Here is a 21,747-nt window from a genome sequence, read left to right on the forward strand (position 1 = left end):
AGGTGGTGGAGGAAACGGATTCTGTTGATGTCAGCCCAGGAATTCTGGAGGATACAGTGGAAAAGTTTGGACGGAGCAGGAGTGGCGGTGTAGGCAGTAAGAGTTTACCCATCAATGGACGTCTTAAGTCCTGATCCCTTGAAGCAAAGCCTTGTGCGAGTGATGGGTGCTCTCAGGAGAAGGGAAGCAGGAAATAGCTGGAAAGGGTGTGGTCTCTGGAGACCAGCCTCAGCATGATCCCATGGGAGCTCTCCCACCTTGAGGCAAGGAGGCCGGCCTTCTGTGTGCTTGTGTCCATAACTCACTGGCTGCATGCAGGCTGCCGCATGGGTGGAGGGGTGTGAGGGGCTAACTCCTGGGTGAGGGAACTCCCATTAGGCTGAGGACAATTCTCTGGGTGAGAAGGGTACGTGTATGCATTTATGAGCATTTTAGCAGCCAACAGGGCAGTAGGAGGAGGGTTCACCTGCCCAGTGAAGGGGATCTGGGTGGACACCAACAGTGTCCACAACATTGGGTGGCTTGGGAGGGGCCATAACCGGTGTTTGCAGAGGTAAAGAGGGACGTGAGGCAGATGGGACTGGTGCTGACGGTCTCTGAGCTGGGTTACTCCATTCACACCTCCAGATCTGTTGTCCACCTTGCCCTGTGCCCCTGGGTAGACATTGCCTAGGCTCCCTCACCCTCGACTGCTGCTGACCGCAGCTGGGACTTGCTGGCAAGGGACTGCAGGCTGAGAGAAGAGGTCCAGGCCTTTAAAAACGCTGCCTCTCTAGGCCACCGCTGGACAGGGGCTGTATTCTTCTTGAGGCCAGAGCCCTTGTCCCTCGGGGGCTTTTCTGTTGCTGAAGGTCTCATCTGGGCCCCTAACAGCCCTCCACCACACCTTGATGGTTCTCTTAACCCTCCCCAGGCTTTGCTGACCACCTACCCCTAACTCTCTCTATTGATTCCTTTGACTGTCCCATCAGTTAGGAGAAGGGAGGCCATTGGTTCTGGTCTCTTAGGTCAGTGCTTCTCAAACTTGACCACACACCCCCATCACCTGAGCATCTTGTTAAACACAGAGTCTGAGTCAGCAGGTCTGGGGAGGGGCCTGAGATTCTGCATTTCTAACAAGCTCCTAAGTGGTGTCTGTGCTGCTGGCCTGGGAACCACACTTTGAGTAGCAAGGCCCTGGGCTTTTTGTTTTAGTGAGAGGCATGGTCTCTGGTTGGGGTGAGGAAGATGGAAGGAGGGAGGAGGGGGCAGGAGCTCTGCAGACTCCCCAAAATCCTGCTGTGGGAGGTCACATGGCTGAGAGGCTTAGAAAGGGTGGTCTTAGATCCAACAAGTATTAAGACATTACTTTCAAGACTACTAGAGAATCCTTTTTAAAAAAACCACTGTGATGTAACGTACTTTCAAGACTACTAGAGAATCCTTTTTAAAAAAACCACTGTGATGTAACGCAGATATAAAATACACTAAGTAACTGGGGAAATAATTATTTATTTTAAAAATGTCAGAAGCTTTGTGTTAATGGATCCCCACCCCCAAATTTTTGTGAGCAGTAAACATTTACCAGTCTCAAAACACACATGATGACATACAATTTAGGTTTACAGTGGTTTTTTTTGCTTTTTGTTTTTTTTGCGGTACACGGGCCTCTCACTGTTGTGGCCTCTCCCGTTGTGGAGCACAGGCTCCGGACGCGCAGGCTCAGCGGCCATGGCTCACGGGCCCAGCCGCTCCGCGGCATATGGGATCTTCCCGGACCGGGGCACGAACCCGCGTCCTCTGTATCGGCAGGCGGACTCTCAACCACTGCACCACCAGGGAAGCCCGGTTTACAGTGTTTTTAAGCATTCCGTTTCTACGTGCATTTTTTAGATCCTATAACATTAATTTAGATGACACCAAATCAATAAAAACTTAAAAACTGATGTGTTGGGTTTATTTTGCAGTTCTATCAAATAATACATTTGCATGTATTATTTATTTGTGATAAATTTATTAATACATTTGTATTAATATTACCTATTTTTGAGTTGGAAGTGATGTTTCGGCAGCCTCAAATGCTATCCAGGGGCACAGCGATGCCTGACCTCCGTGCAAGACAGACCTCAGGTGTTCCTCATCGGTGCCTCCAGAGCCTCAGCTGGCCTCAAAGCTCAAAATTTATGTGCTTGTAAGCCTGTGGTTCAGTCTTGAGCGTGCATCAGAATCACCTGGAGGGCTAGTTAAAGCACAGATAGCTGGGCCCCACCCCCAGGGTCTCCACTTCATCTGGGGTGGAACCAGAGAATTTGCACCTCTAGCAAGTTCCCAGGTGATGCTGATGCCACTGGTCTGAGGAGCATGCTCTGTCATCATAAGCGAGATATGCTGAGTCACCATAAGATGATCGAGACACCGTGAACTGGGTGCACGACAGCCATGCGGAGTCCATCCTGCACTCAGGCTGTTTCTAGAGGGCTCACAATCGCCACAACAGGGTAAAGTACAGATCGTCACAGATCATTTCATATTCCTTTTCAATTCCTCTGCTTCTCTATCAGGTAGGTACCCATGCTTGATATCCTAGCCCTTGGCCCTCTTGAAACATTTTTTCCCCTCCTAGCTCATTCTCTCTTCCTGGAGTTCAGAGGAATGGTTAATCCTGAGAAAGGAAACCGAGGACTGAGTTTTGTTAGTCCTGGCAAAAACTCTAAGACATTCCTAGGCACAGACTGGTCAAGGACAACCAGGCCACTGCTTCTGAGAGGAAACGGTGCTTACTGGTACAAAACAAATCTTGTTTTTTAAAAAAACGATGGGCTGTCCCACAGGATGGAGGGAACAGGGTGGATGTGTGTCCCACCACTCCTCCCCTCCCCTCCCAACCAAACATCTGTCATAAATTCTTTCCAATTTCAACAAACAACTTTTTAAAAATCTCAAAGCTTCTAGACTATGTCCTGGTTCTTGGCTCATATGCCCTCAGCAACGTCACAGCATTAAAAGGAGATAACCCATTATTCTTCCGTATCCCACTCCCAGCAATTAAATATCTATATCCGAAATAACACTGCTCTTAAATGCTCTGTACATCACATCTATTTCGAAAATTTCATGTTGCAGTCTCAGTCATTTTCTTTCTTAAAAAAAAAGAAAAGACAACTGTATGGTGAAGAGGTGAGTTTTGACCTCTCACTGGAATTAGGAAGCACAGGTCTGGGATTAGTGCAACAGGTTCCAGGGCAGATGGTCAAGGGGATGCTGAGGTGTGTGAAGATGCCACCAAAGCCTCCCTGCCCTGCCAGGTGCCTCCAGAGATGCTTCTCAGCCTAGAAAACAAAGACCTGAGAAAAAGAAGACGAGCCCTACTCCACTTGTTTCGTGCGCTAGTGAATTGTCAGTGTTTCTCAATGTGATATGTCACAGTTTATCTTCCTCCCAAGGGGCTTCGGGCGAGCCCCCCAAGGTGGCTAGACCTTCTCCATCTCAATCTGCTGGTGGTAGTGACCAACCTGCCGCTGGCCAACATTCAGCTTGTACACGGAGCTCCTGTGCTGGCACCTGCGGTAACCCCACACGGCCCCCATGCCTGCCAGGAACAGAAGCAGGCACAGGACCGTGACAATGGTGGCAATGATGGGGCCTCTGCTGAGGCTGCGACACTTATCCCCTACGCAGGACTCCAAGGTTGGAAGAAGCTCCTCGCTTGCACCTGGGCCGGGGACTTCCTGTCCCAGGAAGTCCTCAGACAGCAGGTATGGAAAGGTATCCTGGACCTCAGGGGCAGTGATTTCCACTGGAGTCCGGGTGGCCGCCGTGACAGTTGAGGGAATGAGGTTCGATGTCTTGTGGATGGCGGTTGTCACCGTCTCCAGGATAGAGCTGGTGAGCTCATAGGGTAGGGTGGACATGGGAGGCTTCTCTGTGGCATATCTCCAAGGAACAGTTGACTGGTCCCTGGTCAAGTCACCATCCCCCTTGCTGGGACTCTCAGTTTCAGACACACTCATGGGTCTGAGAGCCAAAGCTTCTACATCTAGAGTTTGAGTTGGAAGAACTGAACGGTTGGTTGTGTCCTCACTGAGTGTGAGGGTGGTACTCCTGGGCTTCTTAACTTCCACAACAGCAGGCTGATTGGGTGTAACTAGGAAGGTTTCTTCCAGCCCTACTGATCGATTGCCCTTGTCCTTCTCTTCCTCCTCTTCTGCCTCTGTCTTCCTCCAAGCCCCATCGGTCACAGGGTAGCCATCTAACCAGGACTCATCGCTGCTGCTCACCATTGGGTCACCTGCCTTGCTGTCATTCCTACCCACAAATGGCCCCAAGGGACCATCAGTGCTGCTGTAGATGACCCTAGTTTCTTCTGGCTCACCTGGGGCCAATGTGGTGCCACTGTGGTTGTCTCCAGCAGGAACCTGCTTTTTGGTGTCCTCGTCCATCTCCTTTTCCAACTCAGGCTTGTGGAAGGTCTCATCAGGAAACCAGAACATGTACTTCTGGTTTTGTTGGGATCCTGGCAGGTCTGTGGGGACACTGCTCCCAGTGCTGGGCAAACCTGTGGTTGGCGCAAAAGCTGTATCCTGGGCTGTGTCTTCTCTCCCCACAGAAATAGAGACCAGATGGTCCTGCTTTGGAGCCTCCTCAGAGGCTTCTCCCTGACCCCTGTCCTCCTCTGCCTCTGTCCGGGAATCTTCCATGAGCTCTCTGAATGACACAGATCTGTCATCAGGAAAATTATCTTCATAGTCAATATGTACCTCACCCTCATCTGGAAGGAAAGAGGGAAAAGCCTCATTAAGTCCGAGGTCACAGAGCCAGCGTGGAACACAGAAAGGGAAACCAAAAGCATAAAGACTGGAACAAATGAAATAAAACTGTTATTCTCAGATGCTATGACTGTATCACAGATAAACCCAAAGAACCTATATACAAAGTGTTAAACAAATTAACAGGCAAGTTTATCAAGGAAACTGGGTCTACAGTCAACATAAAACATCAACTGTATCTCTATATACCAGCAATAAACAGAAAACAAAAAATTCAAAAGATACCATTTGCCATAGCATAAAAAAAACCCAGACTCCTAGGAATAAATCTAACAAAAATGGGTAAGATTTCTACATAGAATGGTACAAAGTATTTCTGAGCAAAATTAAAGAAGACTTAAGTAGTGAAGGGCTATCCTATGTTAGTACAATGGAAGTGTAATTGTTAAGCTGTCAATTCTGCCCAAATTGATCTATGTAGATTTAATACAATCCTAATGAGTATCTCAGACATTGACAAGCTGATGCTAAAATTTATGGAAATGCAGAGGGCCAAGAATAGACAAGGAAAAAGAAAAGTTGGGGCATGCAAACTACAAGATTTCAAGATTTACTATAAAACTGGAGTACTTTTTAAGACTGTGTGTGGTATTGGCACAAAGACAGACAACCAAATTACATTAACTTTAAGAACTTCTGTTCATCAAAAGCCACCACGAAGAGAGTTAAAATGCAAGCCACAGAGTTGAAGATAATTGCAACACATATAGCCTCCAAAGGGTTCCAGAATTTATAAAGAACTCCTACAAATCAATAATAAATAGGCAGGGACTTCCCTGGTGGCATAGTGGTTAAGAATCTACCTGCCAATTCAAGGGACACGGGTTTGATCCCTGGTCTGGGAAGATCCCAAATGCCGCAGAGCAACAAAGCCTGTGCGCCACAACTACTGAGCCCGAGCTTTGCCGCAACTACTGAAGCCCGTGCGCTCTAGAGCCCGTGCTCCGCAAAGAGAAGCCACCGCAATGAGAAGCTCACACACCGCAACGAAGAGTAGCCCCTGCTTTTTGTTATGCATAACAAGTTTCTTTGACCATACCTGAGTTATGTTAATGAGGTGATTCTGTGGGCCCCTAGAGAGTTTCAGGTTGGGGGCTGGTTGTCAGAGGAACCAACCACGTGATTAGAGGGTTGGGCCTTTCAGCCCCACCCCCACCTAGGGAGAGGGGCTGGAGATTGAGCTGATCGCCAAGGCCAATGATGTAACCAACCATACCTACATAATGAAACCTCCATAAAAACCCTTAAACTACAGGGTTTCAAGAACTTCCAGGTTGGTGAATGTGTCCAACGTGCTGGGGAGGAATACACCCCAGGTTCAAGGGACAGAAGCTCCCGTTCTCGGGATCTTTCCAGACCTTGTCCTATGTACCTCTTCATCTGGTTATTCAACCTGTATCCTTGTAATATCCTTTATAATAAACTGGTAACTATAAGTAAAGTCCTTTCCTGAGTTCTGTGAGCTGTTCTAGTAAATTGTCAAACCTGAGGAGGGGGTCGTAAAAACCCCCAATTTATAGCCAGTTGGTCACAAGTCCAGGTGATCTGGATTTGTGATTGGCATGTAAAGCAGAGGCAGTCTTGTGGGACTGAGCCCGTAATCCATGGGTTCTGCACTAACTCCAGGTAGGTAATGTTAGAATGGAATTGAACTGTAGGACGCCCAGCTGGTGTCCAGAGATTTGCAAAATTGGTTGTTGGTGTGAGGGATCCCCCTCCACTGCCCCCCACCTCACCACATTTGGAGTCAGACGTGTTCTGCAGGTGGAAACAAAGCTCAGGAGTTTCCCCCTACTTCACTCTGCACCTTAAAAAGGGCAAAATGCAAAGATCTCCAGCACCAAGGTCTGGATGGAATGCTGAGGTGTGGTGTGTTCCTGGGCTCTGAAACTGGATTAGTGGGCATTTGGTTTATTTCTAATAAGTCTCCTTATCTTGCTTATTTAATGACTTGCAGAGTTATAAACACATTTAAAAATCCTTTCTGAACTGCTCCTAAAATTTAAGCCCATTCATTTTACTTTTCATTATTATATTTGTGATCTTTGATGTTACTACTATGACTCGATGAAGGCTACTTTGTAGATACTAAAACCCCCAGCAGGTGGAAGAAGTTAACTATATGGTGACCAGGCTGTAGCCATGACATAAGCTGCCACAATTCTTAGAACTGGCCTCAAAGAAATGGGAACAAACCGACTCTGGAACTGAAGATTAACTGAACCTAAAACAATCAAGATGATGGTGATCAGACCACCGCCTGACCAATTTCAAGAGGACGGTCAGAGCTGACTGTGCTGTTCCTGCATGTAGTCCCCACCCTCTGCCTATAAAAGCTCTTGCCCACTGATTGTCAGTGGGGGGAGTCGGTCTTTGGACAGGACACTGGCCTCCCCTCTCGGTTGCTGGCCTTTGAAATAAAGCAAACTTTCCTTTCCGTCAATCTTGCCTCTTTATTGGCTTTTGAGCGGCGAGCAGCTGGACCCACTTTAGGTTAAGTATTTGGCTCGCAACCTGAGGCTGGGCTCTCGCGATATCTGGCTCCCGGGTTTTCCCGACCAGAGCCGCCGCCATGAAGACTCGCCGGGACGGTTGCGAGGAGCTAGTTGCTCGTGACTCGCTGGCCCTGAGATGGGGTTTGGGGGGACGTTCATAGCAGCTGTCGAAACTATTTGTTTCGGGGATTCTCCCTGTTTCTTCCCAGCTCGGCACTGGCTGCCAGCGTATGCTTTCCCTTGGTGGAATGGAAAGATGCCTCTGGAAGAGCTGACGAGCTCCAAGACCGAGGTAAGTTCACTGGTGTGCACCCGGCAAGCTTCTCTTTTGAGCACCAAGTGCTATTTGGCATTTTGCCAATTGGTTCTGACGTGTGTCTGAGGTTGAGGACCGTCTGTGTTGGGAAGTGTTTGTTTAGGACTCCATATTGGTCATCCTGTCAGAGTATTTATGACAGTTCTGTCTTCTGGTGTGTGGACAAGTCCTCTCTGCCTTTGTGTCCCCAGCACTCAGCGTGGTGCTTGGCACATAGTAGACACTCTGGAAATATTTGTTGAATGAATAACCACGTGAATGAAGAGGTGAACAAGTGAGTGATGGAAGCCCGTTTTGATCAAGCTTGGTTCAGTCTGGAAGTCCGTCAGCCAGGGCATTATTTGGTGCATATGACAGTAGCAAAGAATGGTAAACAACCTCTTAGTCCTAGTACTGAGCATAATCAATGTGGGCTAAATTCCTTCTCCCATGTAACCCAGCCCATGAGCTTCAGAAGTCAAAAGGCACCTGGAATATGGGCAGAACGTGAGCCATTTTCTCCTCCCCCATACCTTCTTGTGCAGGAAATACTGGCCTAGCGTATAATGTTAGAGCTGGGGGTTTGGGATAGGTCAGCCCACTCTTGCCTGGTGGGCCTGCCTTGACCAGGACCCTTATGGCCAGTCTGAGCTGTGTGTGTGTGTGTGCGTGCGTGCGTGTGTGTATGTGTGTGTGTGTGTGTGTGTCTGCCTGTCCGTCTGGAGGTTCTGCCTTCAGAGCTCCCTGAGCCTAGAGCATCCCTGGATGGCAGCCCAGGGCCCAGAGCCAAGCTCTTCCTCTCTGCCCAGGTTCTCAGGTCAAGGTCTGGCTCAGAAACAGGCTCTCACTGTGTCACAGTTTCGCCAAAACCTCAAATGAAGACACAGACACCGACACCAGCTGTTTACAAAGAGTCTACTCATGACAAAATATCCCAAGCCTGTTTTTCCCTTCTTGAGTAACAGTAAAGTTTGTTGCTCACTGAATGTCAACCCAAAATTACACTCTGCCTCAAGGTGGGGAACATCAGCCCTTTGCCTGCTGAGGTGTAATTTCTCTCCCCTCCCTCTGCTCCCCTGAGTCTGCACTCTCCTTAACCAACCCTCCAGCCCTCCCCTCCCCCACGCTCTCCTGAAAGCTGGGCTGGCACAACACTGGGCCTTCTGATTTAGACCAACGGGTCCAGGAAATGTAAACTCCATGGGCTCTCTTGGCAAAAACCAAGTCATTCCCTGTGTGTTTAGATTTAATCGTTACTTTAGGAAAACCAAAGACTACACATCAATAGAAATCAGGAGTAAAAAGAAAAGGGTCGCCCAGGTCGTGCCTTTATCAGGGGCAGAAGTATACAGGCCGGGGCCCAGAACCCTGGGCTCTCCCAGTGCTGCCATTTTTCATGTTGTTGCATTTATGGAAGCCCACGCATGCCTTCTTTTTCCCTCTGGTCTTGGCTACACAGCCTTTAAAAATAGTAATTTTGAAAAAGACAACCAGACAAGCCAGAAATAACCACTGGTTCAATGAACCTCTGAACAAATATGGCAATATTGACAAAGAAATTCTAAATTCAGTCCAGTCTCTGGCTTTTACTCTATGAAGGAAGTCTAGAAGATGGAGAAAAACAGAAATGGAAGTTAATTTAAGAAAACAAAAGATGGGCTTTAGAAATGAGGGAAAATAGCAAAGGAACTTAGTGAGGGAACAGCTAGTTTACAAAGCAAGCCCTGATGCTTTTTAGAGGCCCCTGGAGAAGCACACAGCCATCATAAAGATGTTGGAATGAGACGTGCCTGGTTTTAATCTTGGCTCTGCTTTTTTTTTTTTTTAATAATTCTTTTTTTATTTTTGGCTGCTTTGAGTCTTTGTTGCTGTGCATGGGCTTTCTCTAGTTGCAGTGAGCGGGGGCTACTCTTTGCTGTGGTGCGCAGGCTTCTCATTGCGGTGGCTTCTCTTGTTGTGGAGCACAGGCTCTAGGCGCGCGGGCTTTAGTAGATGTGGCATGCAGGCTCAGTAGTTGTGGCTCGCGGGCTCTAGAGCACAGGCTCAGTAGTTGTGGCGCACGGGCTTAGTTGCTCTGTGGCATGTGGGATCTTCCTGGACCAGGACTCGAACCCGTGTCCCCTGCATTGGCAGGCAGATTCTTAACCACTGCGCCACCAGGGAAGTCCCTTGGCTCTGCTTCTTTCTGGCTGTCTGACGCAGGAAGTTACTGAACCTCTCTGTCCCTCAGTTTTCCCATCTATCAATTGGAGCTGGCCATTTCTACTTTCATACTTGTGAAGATGAAATGAGATAAAGTGTATAAAACTCCTCTTACAGAAAGGAACATGAGGAGACTTGGGGAAGATGAAAATGTTCTGTGTTTTGGTTCTGGTGGTGGTTTCATGGGTGTACAGATCTGTGACAACTCAGAGACTTTTATATTTTAAATGGTTACTGTTTATTATATGCAAATTAAACCTCAGGAAAGTTCTTAAAAAAACAAAACAAGAACAAAAAACAACTCCCAAAACAGAGATGACATGGAACAGGTTTGGCATGGTTTACGACGGCTCTTTTCTCAGTGCCCAAATGGGGAATGGGTCTTGTTTCCATAGCTGCAACAGACCAGGGAAGGGAAAAGGAATAGCTGTCCATTTGTTGTTGGACTCAGAGGTGGCAGGGCTGGTAGAGTGAGGTCAAGCTTGGTGTCACTCACTTTCCTGATACTACAGACCAGAAAGCACAAACAGAACCATGGAGCTCGGAGTGGAAAATCTTAAAGGCTTTTCAGAGCCTGTCTTAGCAGATACCCTTTGTCAGGGCAAGTTGTCTTTTTTTTGGCCACACCATGTGGCATGTGGGATGTTAGTTCCCTGACCAGGGATTGAACCTGTGCCCCCTGCAGTCGAAGCTCAGAATCTTAACCGCTGGACTGCCAGGGAAGTTCCCAGGGCAAGTTTTAAAGGAGGATCAAGAGGCAGGTCAGAGAGCAAGGGTCTATGAGTCTCTCCCTTCCTGGGGTAATTGCAGACCAGGGTGGAGGCCATAGGACCACCGGGTGCTGAGTCAGAAGAGGGCAGAGCTGTTGAAGGCAGTGAGCACCCAGGACAGCAAGTAGGGGAATGGTCAGTGTGCCCAGGGAAGCACGTGTGGCACCATGGTCACATGGCCAGGGGTGGCCACTCGGAGTGCTGGGAGGTCAGAGACTATCTAGGGTACAAGTGGCCAGAGATGGATATGGCCTTGAAGATATGGGACTTGGTATAATAAGAAGCCCAAAGAAAACCAAATATAGCATGGAAATCTGCGCACATGCGTAAGGAGCAAAGCACCAGGACTTTTCTATTATTAGGGCAACAGCCAACCATAGTTGGATACCAAGAACATTAGAGAGGTATGACAAACATTTCGTGCTGCCCAACTGGGAATGGAAACCAACTGTGGATTCGGGTAGGAGAATGGGAAATAAAATGGCCAGACCCAGACCTAGACTCTAGGAACCAAAGCTAGAGAAGTACCAACACGCAGAGGGGAGAAAATGGCAGTTTAAGAAGTCCCCACCCATTCAGTTTGATGGTCAAGGCTAAAGTCCCTGTGCTAAGTGAGAGATTTCACCAGCACCACTTGAGGCTGGACCATAAGGTCGAGGTGAACATACAACCTGGGTGGGCAGTGTGTGCCTGAGGCACCCTCCTGCACTGGCCACTCACTGACCACCCAGGTGGGCGTGCCCCTGTGCATTCATGCCTGCTCACCATTCAAAGTTTAAATTTCATCATGCTCATTCAGGCAGTCTCCACTTTACTAATTTTTCTTTAAACCACTGCTCTCCGGAACTGATGCTTTAATAAGCAACTAAGTTCTCCACTGTAGTGGATGCTGTCGGTGCTCATGTCCCCTTTCCCAGACCAGTGCACCCATCCCCCAGCTGCTGTGAGCGACGGCAGCTGAGGGTTCACAGCTGCCACTCCTCTGGAGGACTGCCCTTGGAGGAATGGGAGCCTCAGTTAGGGCGGTTGCAACCCGCCTTGCCCTCCGTGCACAGCAGCCTGCAGCCAACGACAGACTAATATGGAGGAACTCAGGCCGGTCCCCTTGCTTCCAAGTGGGACCAACCCTGTGGTGCAATTCATGCTCCCCAGCTCCCCAAGGGATCAGGCAAAGCAAGGATCCAGCTGAGGCCACATCCTTAACTCCACCCTCTCACCTTCCCTGCCTCCCTTATTCCCTTTCTCCCTCAACAAGCCATGGACATCTGAACAGGCTCTGCTTTTAGAGAATCTAACCCAAGTCATCTAGCCAGTCTTCAAGATGCCCAAACAGTGACAAATTTGAGTAAAACAGTCTTCCTAGTAGCCCTGAGCTCCTAAGCTCCAGCTCATTCCTGTGCTCGCTGCAGTTCCACCCAGGTGCATCCCACTCCCCAGCGACACACTGAAAACATAAGGCTACCAGAACCTTCGTAGGCTGTGAAACCAGTGCACACTTTTTAGCTTCCATTGACTGGACCTGTGCAGCCTTTGAGCACTTTTCCCACCTGGGAACACACACTTCCTTTAAAATTTCACCTGGGACACCTCGTTTTCCAGCTTTCCCTTTTACCTCATCATCTACTGCTTCTCTGTCTCTCCTAAGGTATTCAGTTTACTAGTTTCCTTTAGGGTTGGGACAGTTTTGCTCAACGTTGATTACACAGTACCTGGGACCCTGCCAGATGAAGGGAGGGGGACAGAGTGAATGAATGAATGGCCAGTAGGCCGTAGAAGGAATGTTGTTGTCCAAACCAAGATGGGTCCAACTCCAAAACCCTTGTTCGGCCCACCCTCTCAAGATGACTTTTCTCCAACTGAAGCAGTTCCTTAATCAAAACAAGTTGGTGTTCACTGGAAAAATACATGTAAGGTGGAGTCAAACACCTGGTGACAATGTTCTTGTAACACACACACACACACACACGCACACACATTTATAATAACACAGATACTTTAAACGTTAAATCTATAGAGCAATGAAAACTATAATGGTCTGTATATTCAGCTAAGTGTAGAAACCAGAATTTCTGCCCAGCAGCTGAAAGCTCCAACGACTCTGCTTTGCGGTGAGAAAGCAAACACCATTTCAGACACACAAAACCTTCATTTAGTTCTCATTCTACTGAGGCCAGTAAACAACCCCTTTGAGTGGTGGACGTGCCTCGTGGGATGGTGCAGCCTCGGTGCCTCGCCAGAAACACAGCCAGCCCACTGACACCTCAGGGTGAGCCTGGGTCTGCTTTGAGGCGACACATGCAACAAGCAGGAAGTCAGGTCTTATGCCTCTTTTCTCAGACAGGTGAATCCATCGGAACTGGCAGCAGCTCCTGCCTGTCACAAAGCAGCAGCAACAGAGGAAAGTTCTAGAAAATGGCTCAAATTGTGTTTCAGGGACTTGTCCCACTCTGTAACTTTGTTATTAGTATGTGACAAGCAAGTAGGAAGTTTTTAGAAGCTTTTGTAACAATTTGACAGGGGAATTTTATGTCTATTTAAGGAAAATTTTTATATCTAGAATATCTTTCCTTTAGTTTTATGCTAACTCATTTTTATTGCATTTTTACTAACGTGTCAGTCTATCAATAACAAGAAAACAAAGTTTTAATTGTGCACAGAGAGTTTGAGACAACAAAATCTCACTATTCATCAAAAAACACTCCAAGAGGAAAAAATAAGCCACAGAATGAGAGAGAAAATTTCAACACATTAAGAAAGTTTTCGTAAAAAAGAAATCCAACATTAACATAAATAATCAAATCAGTTAGAGAAATGGGCAAAAATCTTGGACAGACACTTACTGAGTAAATGCTAATAGTATCTGATTAGATAAGTGCTTGGGTAGAGACATGGGTTTTACAGGTCACCATGGAGTAGTCACCAGATTGGTGAAAAGGTAAAAAGTCTCACAATCCTGAAGGTTGGTGAGGATGCTGGAACAGAGCTCTTATACACAGCTGGTGGGAGAGTAAACTGGTCAAAACACTTTAGAAAACTCTCCACGTAAGCTGGACACACACCTACCCCATGGGCAGCAACTCCACTGCCAGGAACCAAAAGAAATGTGTTCACATGTGAAACGAATGATGTGGAGGAAAACGATCACCGCAGCGTAAATTTTCGACAGTCACAACCCGAGAACAAGCCAAATGACCACGAGCAGAAATAATGGGTGGTGTATTCACACTATAGATAGTAAACTGCAATGAACCCAAAAAACCACAGCTCAGGCAACAACATGGATGAAGCTCACAGACAAGACAGCACCATAGTCTCATCATGGTTCTCCCATAGGATCTGCCGGACATTCTGGGGACCAACCGTCCTATAAATTCAGTAACATTGTGGTGCTGGAGTCATCCCCCTCTATAGCGGCAACCTCCACTTGGGACCCAGGGGTCATGGGGGATCAGGAAGGTGGGCTCTGAAGGAGTCTTGGGGAGAAAGGAACCCTGTGAGGTCAGGGAACAGTTCAGGGTCTGGCATGAGGTCCATGGTGTAGGAGTCATAGGAGAGAGTGATTTCTGCCATTGGGAGAATTCCCAAGGGGGCTGGGCAGGGGTGGGATGCAGAAACCTCGCCCCCAGGCATACGATGATGATGGAATGGGGACATCTGGGGGAATCAGATCAAGTTTCGGGAGCTAAATGCCCAACAGGAGTCTTTTTAACCTCAGCTATAATTTTATTCAGACTCACGGGGCAGCCCAGGGAGTATAGCAAGACAGCAGGGCAGCAGCAGAAAATTCCCATCAAGAGGAGCGGTCCATACAGCTGTCCTGGAGTTATTTTCCTGCTTACCTTTCCCGCAGGCCTGGACCAGGCCATACCACTCCCCGCAGCTGTTGCACAGCAAGGTGAAGGCTGTTTCGCGCCGGCCTGTCACGTGGCCGGGGGCGCAAAGGTACAGCAGCTCATCCCCCATCTCCAAGCCCGTGTGGCCCTGCAGGATGGTGTGTGGGAAGGAAGGCGGGTCTCCACACGGCTTCTCTGAGGACAAGGAATCACAATAAGTTTTCCCAAACTCTGCAGAACTTTTTCAGCCTGGGAGGAAAAAACAAACTTAAAAAACAACCCCTTGAGACTTCCCTGGTGGTCCAGTGGTTAAGAATACGCCTTCCAATGCAGGGGACGTGGGTTCGATCCCTGGTCGGGGAACTAACATCACACATGTTTTGGGGCAACTAAGCCCATGCGCTCTAGAGCCCACGCACTGCAAAGATCCTGCATGCTGCAACTAAGACCGGATGTAGCCAAGTAAATAAATACTGAAAAAAAAGAAGCCAGTAGAGGAAGTAAAATGGAATAATATAAAATATTGGGTTAATCCAAAAGGAACGGAACAATAGAAGAGGAAAAACAAAAAGCAACCCCCTCTCCCCCATGGGTGTTGCCTGCACCTTAACCTGAGATCTCCTTCACCCTGGCATCCCCAGGACCTGGCAGAATGCCTGGCGCAGATGAAGCACTCAAAAAATACTTATTGAATGAATAAAAGTGCTACAACTTTGTGTTTTTATTTATTTTTTTAAAAAAGATTTATTTATTTAGCTGCATTGGTCTTTGTTGCAGCGCTCGGGTTTCTCTCTAGTTGTGGCATGTGGGCTCCAGAGCGTGTGGGCTCAGTAGTTGCGGCACACAGGCTCTCTAGCTGTGGCCCACAGGCTTAGTTGCCCTGCGGCATGTGCGATCTTAGTTCCCCGAACAGGGATCGAACCCACGTCCCCTGCATTGGAAGATGGATTCTTAACCACTGGACCACCAGGGAAGTCCCACAACTTTGTATTTTTAAATTGCCAGGCAATATTATCCTCTAATGTCACCTTGAAAGGCAGACCCAGAGACACTGCCCAGCAGCAAGTGGTACTCTTTGTGAAATGCTGAAATATTACAGACTGTAGAGTAGAGGATGCCTCTCCCCTCCCCCAACCTCGACCCTGATGGTAACACTGTTACCGGTTTGGTATTTACAAATAAATACTGATGGAGATGCACATACTACATGTGTAGCTGTGTGTGTGTGTGTGTGTGTGTTATATTTTTATTGGAGTAGAGTTGCTTAACAATGATGTGTTAGTTTCTTGCTGTACAGAAAGGTGAATCAGTCATACATATATCCACTCTTTTTTAGATTTCTTTCCTATTTAGGTCACCACAGAGCATTCAGTAGAGTTCCCTGTGCTTACAGTAGCTTCTCATTAGTTATCTATTTTATACATAGTAGTGTATATATGTCAATCCCAATCTCCCAACTTATCCCACCCTCTTCTTCCCCGCTTGGTAACCGTAAGTTTGTTCTCTACATCTGTGACTCTGTTTTTGCTTTGCAAATAAGTTCATCTCTACCATTTCTCTAGATTCCACATATAAGCGATAATATATGATATTGTGTGTGTGTGTTAACATAAAGAGGATTATATCATATTTATTACCGAGTGCCTGCTTTTTAAAAAACTAATAAACTAAGTTTTGGAGCAGGTTTAGGTTCACAGCAGAATTGAGTGGAAGGTACAGAGATTTCCCATGTTCCCGTCTCTACCCAGGCACAGCCTTCTCACTATCCTCTACCACAGTGGTACATTTGTTACAATCCATGAGCCTACATTGACATGTCATTACCTCTCAAAGGCCACAGTTTACATTTGGGTTCACTCTTCATGTTCTACAGTCTATGGGTTTTGATTGTATAAACCCAATCTATGGGTTTTGAATATATAATTACATACATCTGCCATTGTAGTATCATACAAAACAGTTTCACTGCCCTAAAAATCCTTTGTGCTACACTTATTCATTCCTCCTAACTCCTGGCAACCATTAATCCTTTTACTGTCTCCATAGTTTTGCTTTTTATAGAATGTCATATAGTTGGAATCATACAGTACATAGCCTTCTCAGACTGGCTTCTTTCACTTAGTAATAAGCATTTGTTTCCTCCATGTGTTTTCAAGGGTTGATAGCTTATTTCTTTTTAGCACTGAATAATATTCTATTGTCTGGAAGTGCTGACAGTTTATTTATCCATTCACCTACTGAAAGACATCATGGTTGCTTCCAAGTTTTGGCAATTAGGAAAATAAGCTGCTAATAAACATTCATGTACAGGTTTTTGTGTGAACTTAAGTTTTCAGCTAATTTGGGTAAATATCAAGAACTGTGATTGCTGGATCGCATGGTAAAAGTATGTTTAGTTTGGTAAGAAACTGCCACACTGTCTTCCAAAGTGGCTGCACCATTTTGCACTCCCACCAGCAATGAATGAGAGTTCCTGCTGTTCCACATCCTTGTCAGCATTTGGTGTCATCAGTGTTCTGGATTTTGGCCATTCTACTAGATGTGTAGTGGTAAATCATTGTTTTTTGCTTTTTTGTTTTAAATTAATTAATTTATTTGGCTGTGCTGTGTCTTCGTTGCTGCACGTGGGTTTTCTCTAGTTGCGGCGAGCAGCAGTTACTCTTCGTTGCGGTGCACGGGCTTTTCATTACGGTGGTTTCTCTTGTTGTGGAGCACGGGCTCTAGGTGTGCGGGCTTCAGTAGTTGTGGCTTGCGGGCTCTAGAGCGTAGGATCAGTAGCTGTGGCGCACGGGCTTAGTTGTTCTGCAGCATGTGGGATCTTCCTGGACCAGGGCTCGAACCCGTGTCCCTGGCATTGGCAGGCAGATTCTTAACCACTGCACCACCACGGAAGTCCCTCATTGTTGTTTTAATTTGCATTTCCCTGACGACATATGATGTGGAGCATTTTTTCGTATGCTTACTTGCCATCTGTGTATCTTCTTTGGTGGGGTGTCTGTTCAGGTCTTTTGCCTATTTTTAAATTGAGCTGTTCATTTTCTTAATGTTGAATTTCAAGAGTTCTTTGTATATTTTGAATAATAGTCCTTTAGTAGATATGTCTCTTGCAGATACTTTCGCCAGTCCGGGGCTTGCCTTTTCATTCTCTTGACACTGTCTTTTGCAGAGCAGAAGTTTTCAATCTTAAGTAAGTCCAGCTTAACAATTACTTCTTTCATGTATTGTGCCTTTGGTGTTGTATCAAGAAAGTCATCACCATAAACAAGGTCATCTAGGTTTTCACCTGTATTATCTTCTAGGATATTTGTAGTTTTGCATTTTACATTTAGGTCTGTGATCCGTTTTGAGTTAAATTTTGTGAGGGGTGTAAGGGCTGTGTCTAGGTTCTTTTCTTTTGCATGTGGATGTTCAGTTGTCCCAGCACCTATATTAAAAAGACTATTTTTGCTCCATTGTATTGCTTTTGCTCCCTTGTCAAAGATCAGTTAACTATATTTATGTGGGTCTATTTCTGGGCTCTCTACTCGATTCCATTGATATTTGTCTGTTCTTTCACCAATACCACACTGTATTGATTTCTGCAACTTTATGTCTTTTAAAATTTAATTTTAAAAAGATTTTATTTTATATTGGAGCATAGTTGATTAACAATGTTGTGTTAGTTTCAGGTGTACAGCAAAGTGACTCAGTTATACATGTACATGTATCTATGCCTTTTCAGATTTTTTTCCCATTTAGGTTATTACAGATTATTGAGCAGAGTTCCCTGTGCTACACAGTAGGTCCTTGTTGGTTATCTAATTTAAATATGTGTATGTGTCGATCCCAAACTCCCAATCTATCCCTCCCTCTAGGTAAGTCTTGAAGTTGAGTCATGTCAGTCCTCCAACTTTGTTCTTCTTGAATTATGAGTTAGCTATTCTGGGCCTTTGTCTCTTCCTATAAAATATAGAATTAGTTCATATCCACAAAATAACTTGCTGGAATTATGACTGAGATTGCATTGAATCTATAGATCAAGTTGGGAATAACTGCAGTGGGATTATCTGGGCTGCCCAGCAGCTACTCGAGCCCCCAGGGATGTTCCAAACCCAACTCATTCTCTGAAGCACTAGGACAAGGGCTCACCCAGAGCTAGTCTCCCCAGAACCACTGGTATCTCAGATTTGTAGCCCATGCTCCAGCTGTTTTCTCTGCAGTGTCCTCTTCTCCTTTCCCTAACCATTATCCCCACAGAAAAAATCCTTCAAATTCCACCTCAGCTGCCACTGCCTCAGGAAGTCTCCCTTCCTCCTCTGTGCCATGGAAACTCACTCATCTCTTACTTGTCCTTATACACCATCAACTCTTTGAGGGTGGAGAGGAGTCCTCTCTCTCTCTCTCTCTCTCTCTCTCTCTCTCTCTCTATCTATCTATCTATCTATCTATCTATCTGAAGCACCCACAAGTCTGAGCCCTGCTTTGCATTACCCTGGACAAATAAATGAAAAATTGGCCAGTGCCAGGTCAATGGTAATGAGTGCAGACTCTTCCACACTCCCTTGGGAGACCCTGAACTGGATAAGTTCTATCAGCTGCTCAAAGCATTGCAGTTCATTGGTTCCAGTCTCCCATAGTTGCTGGAATTTCCCCAAAGCTGATCTTGAGGCACAGCGCCTCCTCAAGCAGATCTGGGAGGTGGCTACTCTCAAAAATTCCTGCTCACCTGAGAGGTGAGCATTCAGTTCTCTTTTAACTTTTGGCCACACTGCAGCTTGGGGGATCTTAGTTCCCTGACCAGGGATCGAACCTGTGCCCCCTGCAGTGGAAGTGTGTAGTCTTAACTACTGGACCACCAGGGAAGACCCTCAGCTCTCTTCTTGAAGACATAAAGGAAGGGAATCATTCCATTTCTATTTTTAAGGGAAATACAGGTAGGAGTAACGTATGCAGGGGAGGTGAAATACAGTGCTAAAAAGGTGAGGTGGGCTGGCGGGGAGAGCAGCCAGGCCAGCCCTGGCTTAGAGGGGGAGAAACAGAAGCACACCCTTAGTGAGCCTTGGGTGCTACAGGGAGAAGGTGAGAGGAGACCTGAAGCCTCCAGACCCCACGCTGTTGACTCCACAGACAAGCTGCCAAGAGAAGCAGAGCCAGAGAACCCAAGTGGAGGCAGCTCATTTCATCAGCATCCAGTTGGTTAAAAATAATTTCACTTATTAAAGTGAGGTCACCACAGGGCTGGAAATTCACTGTCAGTGAAACAAAAATACTGAAAGGAAACAAGAGAAACGTCTACATTCATGATGAACTTTATTTCAAAAGAGAAACACAGGAGGCAGCTTCCTGAACATTCCACAGACTGTTTTCCTTCTGGGCTCTTTATGAGGCACATGTCTGCCATTTTTGGAGTTAGCACCCTTCATTCTTCCTGTCTTGCCAAAGAGAAGCAGCAGCCCAGGGCTAGGTGCAATGAAGCATCATCAGGAAAAAGGCAACCCTTAGAGGTGATACTGCCTGGGTGTCTGCTGAACCAGACCTCACGTGCACTCCCCAGGAGCCTCTTCTTGGCTTCTTAACCTTCCTTTGGCACACAGATTTCCCTTGGTGAAGTATAGTTGCTTTACAGTGTTATGTTAGTTTCTGGTGTACAGCAAAGTGATTCATGTATATGTATATATATATATATATATATACATACACACACACACACGTATACAGTAGGACCTTGTTGTTTATCTACTTTATATGTAGTAGGTTTTTAAAAAATATTTATTTATTTATTTGTCTGTGTTGGGCCTTAGTTGCGGCATGCAGGATCTTTCATTGTGGCGCGTAGGCTTCTCTCTAGTCGTGGCGTGCGGGCTCCAGAGCACGCGGGCTCAGTAGGTGCAGCATGCGGGCTTAGTTGCCCCACGGCATGTGGAGGTCTTAGTTCCCCGACCAGGGATCGAACCCGAGTCCCCTGCATTGGAAGGCGGATTCTTAACCATTGGACCACCAGGGAAGTCCCTATATGTAGTAGTTTTTATCTGCTATTTTATATATGGTAGTTTGTATATGCTGATAATCTCTAATTTACCCCTCCCCCACCCCCCTTCCCGTTTGGTAACCATAAGTTTGTTTCCTAAGTCTGTGAGTCTGTTTTTATTTTTGTAAATTAGTTCCTTTATATCATATCTTAGATTCCACATATAAGTGATATCATATGGTATTTGTCTTTCTCTGTCTGACTTACTTCACTTACTGTGATAATCCCTTGTTGACTGTCTACAAGGCTCCCCTGAGGAAAAGTGAAGAGCCATTTGGGAGCCATTTACATGCTCTTTCTAAAGAAGGAAAGGCAGAGGAACAGGGACAGGGCTGTCTCTCTGAGGGATCATGGGGAATCCATCCTGCTTTTCTGGAAAGTCCGAGAGAGAGCAGCCCTCTGACCCTAATCCCACCTCAGCATGCATTCCTGAGCCCCTTCATCACCCATCTGAAGCCTCCTCACAAGTCAGGCCCTGTTGGACCAAGACTCCAGTTTTCCCCACGCAAGCCTCTCCATGTTGACCTGGAGGGGAGGGGAGGGGGGCAAGCTAGGCTCAGGCAAATTGCCCTGGATGCGGGGCTCTTGAGCGCTTTGACTCAAAGACACCCACACAGGGCTCACTTGCTAAAATGGCATCAGTCCTTACATAAGCTGATAGGCATCATGGATTTGCTTCATGTTTTTGTTTTTGCTTTGTTTTGTTTTGTGCTTTCCTGTTGTTGTTGTTGTTTTGGGAGGAGTATGTAGATCATTTGGGGGGAAATTTTCATTTTCATATAATTTCAAAGTTACAGAAAAATTAAAAAAATAAGGAACTCCCATAAACCCTTTATCCAGATTTACTAATGTGTGTTCATTTTGCCCCATTTGCTTTATCATATTCTCTCTCTAGATAGATATAGATATGTATATATATATATATAGAAAATATATATCATACATAAACACATATATGTGTATGTATACATATATGAATATGTATATCTATATCTGTAATTTTTTTTTTTTAATTTTGTCTGCTCTGGGTCTTTGCTTCATTGCAACACACAGGCTCTTCATTGCAGCACACGGGCTTCTCTAGCTGCGGTGTGTGGGCTTAGTTGTCCCACGGCATGTGGGATCTTAGTTCCCCAACCAGGGATCAAACCCATGTCCCCTGCATTAGAAGGTGGATTCTTAACCACTGGACCACCAGGGAAGTCCCTGTAATTCCTTTCTGAACCACTTGAGAATGAGTTGTAGATATGATGTCACTTTGTCCCTGAGAACCTTGGTATATATTTCCAAGAACAAGGATATTGTCTTACATAACTGCAGTAGTTAGCAAAATCAGGGAA

At 46.3% G+C, this 21,747-nt stretch overlaps 1 protein-coding gene across 1 annotated transcript in view; it reads right to left on the bottom strand.

Annotated features, from left to right (window-relative positions):
• Positions 1–1,651: 1,651 nt before the first annotated feature.
• Positions 1,652–21,747, bottom strand: part of SUSD5 (sushi domain containing 5) — a 58,996-nt gene continuing 38,900 nt past the window's right edge. Inside the window, 2 exon segments of the mRNA XM_089919874.1 lie at positions 1,652–4,747; positions 14,407–14,595. Of these exon segments, the coding sequence (XP_089776000.1) occupies positions 3,450–4,747; positions 14,407–14,595 (1,487 nt within the window). The 3' untranslated portion in view covers positions 1,652–3,449.

The sequence above is a fragment of the Delphinapterus leucas genome, chromosome 10 (assembly GCF_059928025.1).
Source record: "Delphinapterus leucas isolate spDelLeu-1000000601 "Yukka" chromosome 10, BTC_Dleu_Yukka2, whole genome shotgun sequence".
Taxonomy (NCBI): Eukaryota; Metazoa; Chordata; class Mammalia; order Artiodactyla; family Monodontidae; genus Delphinapterus; species Delphinapterus leucas.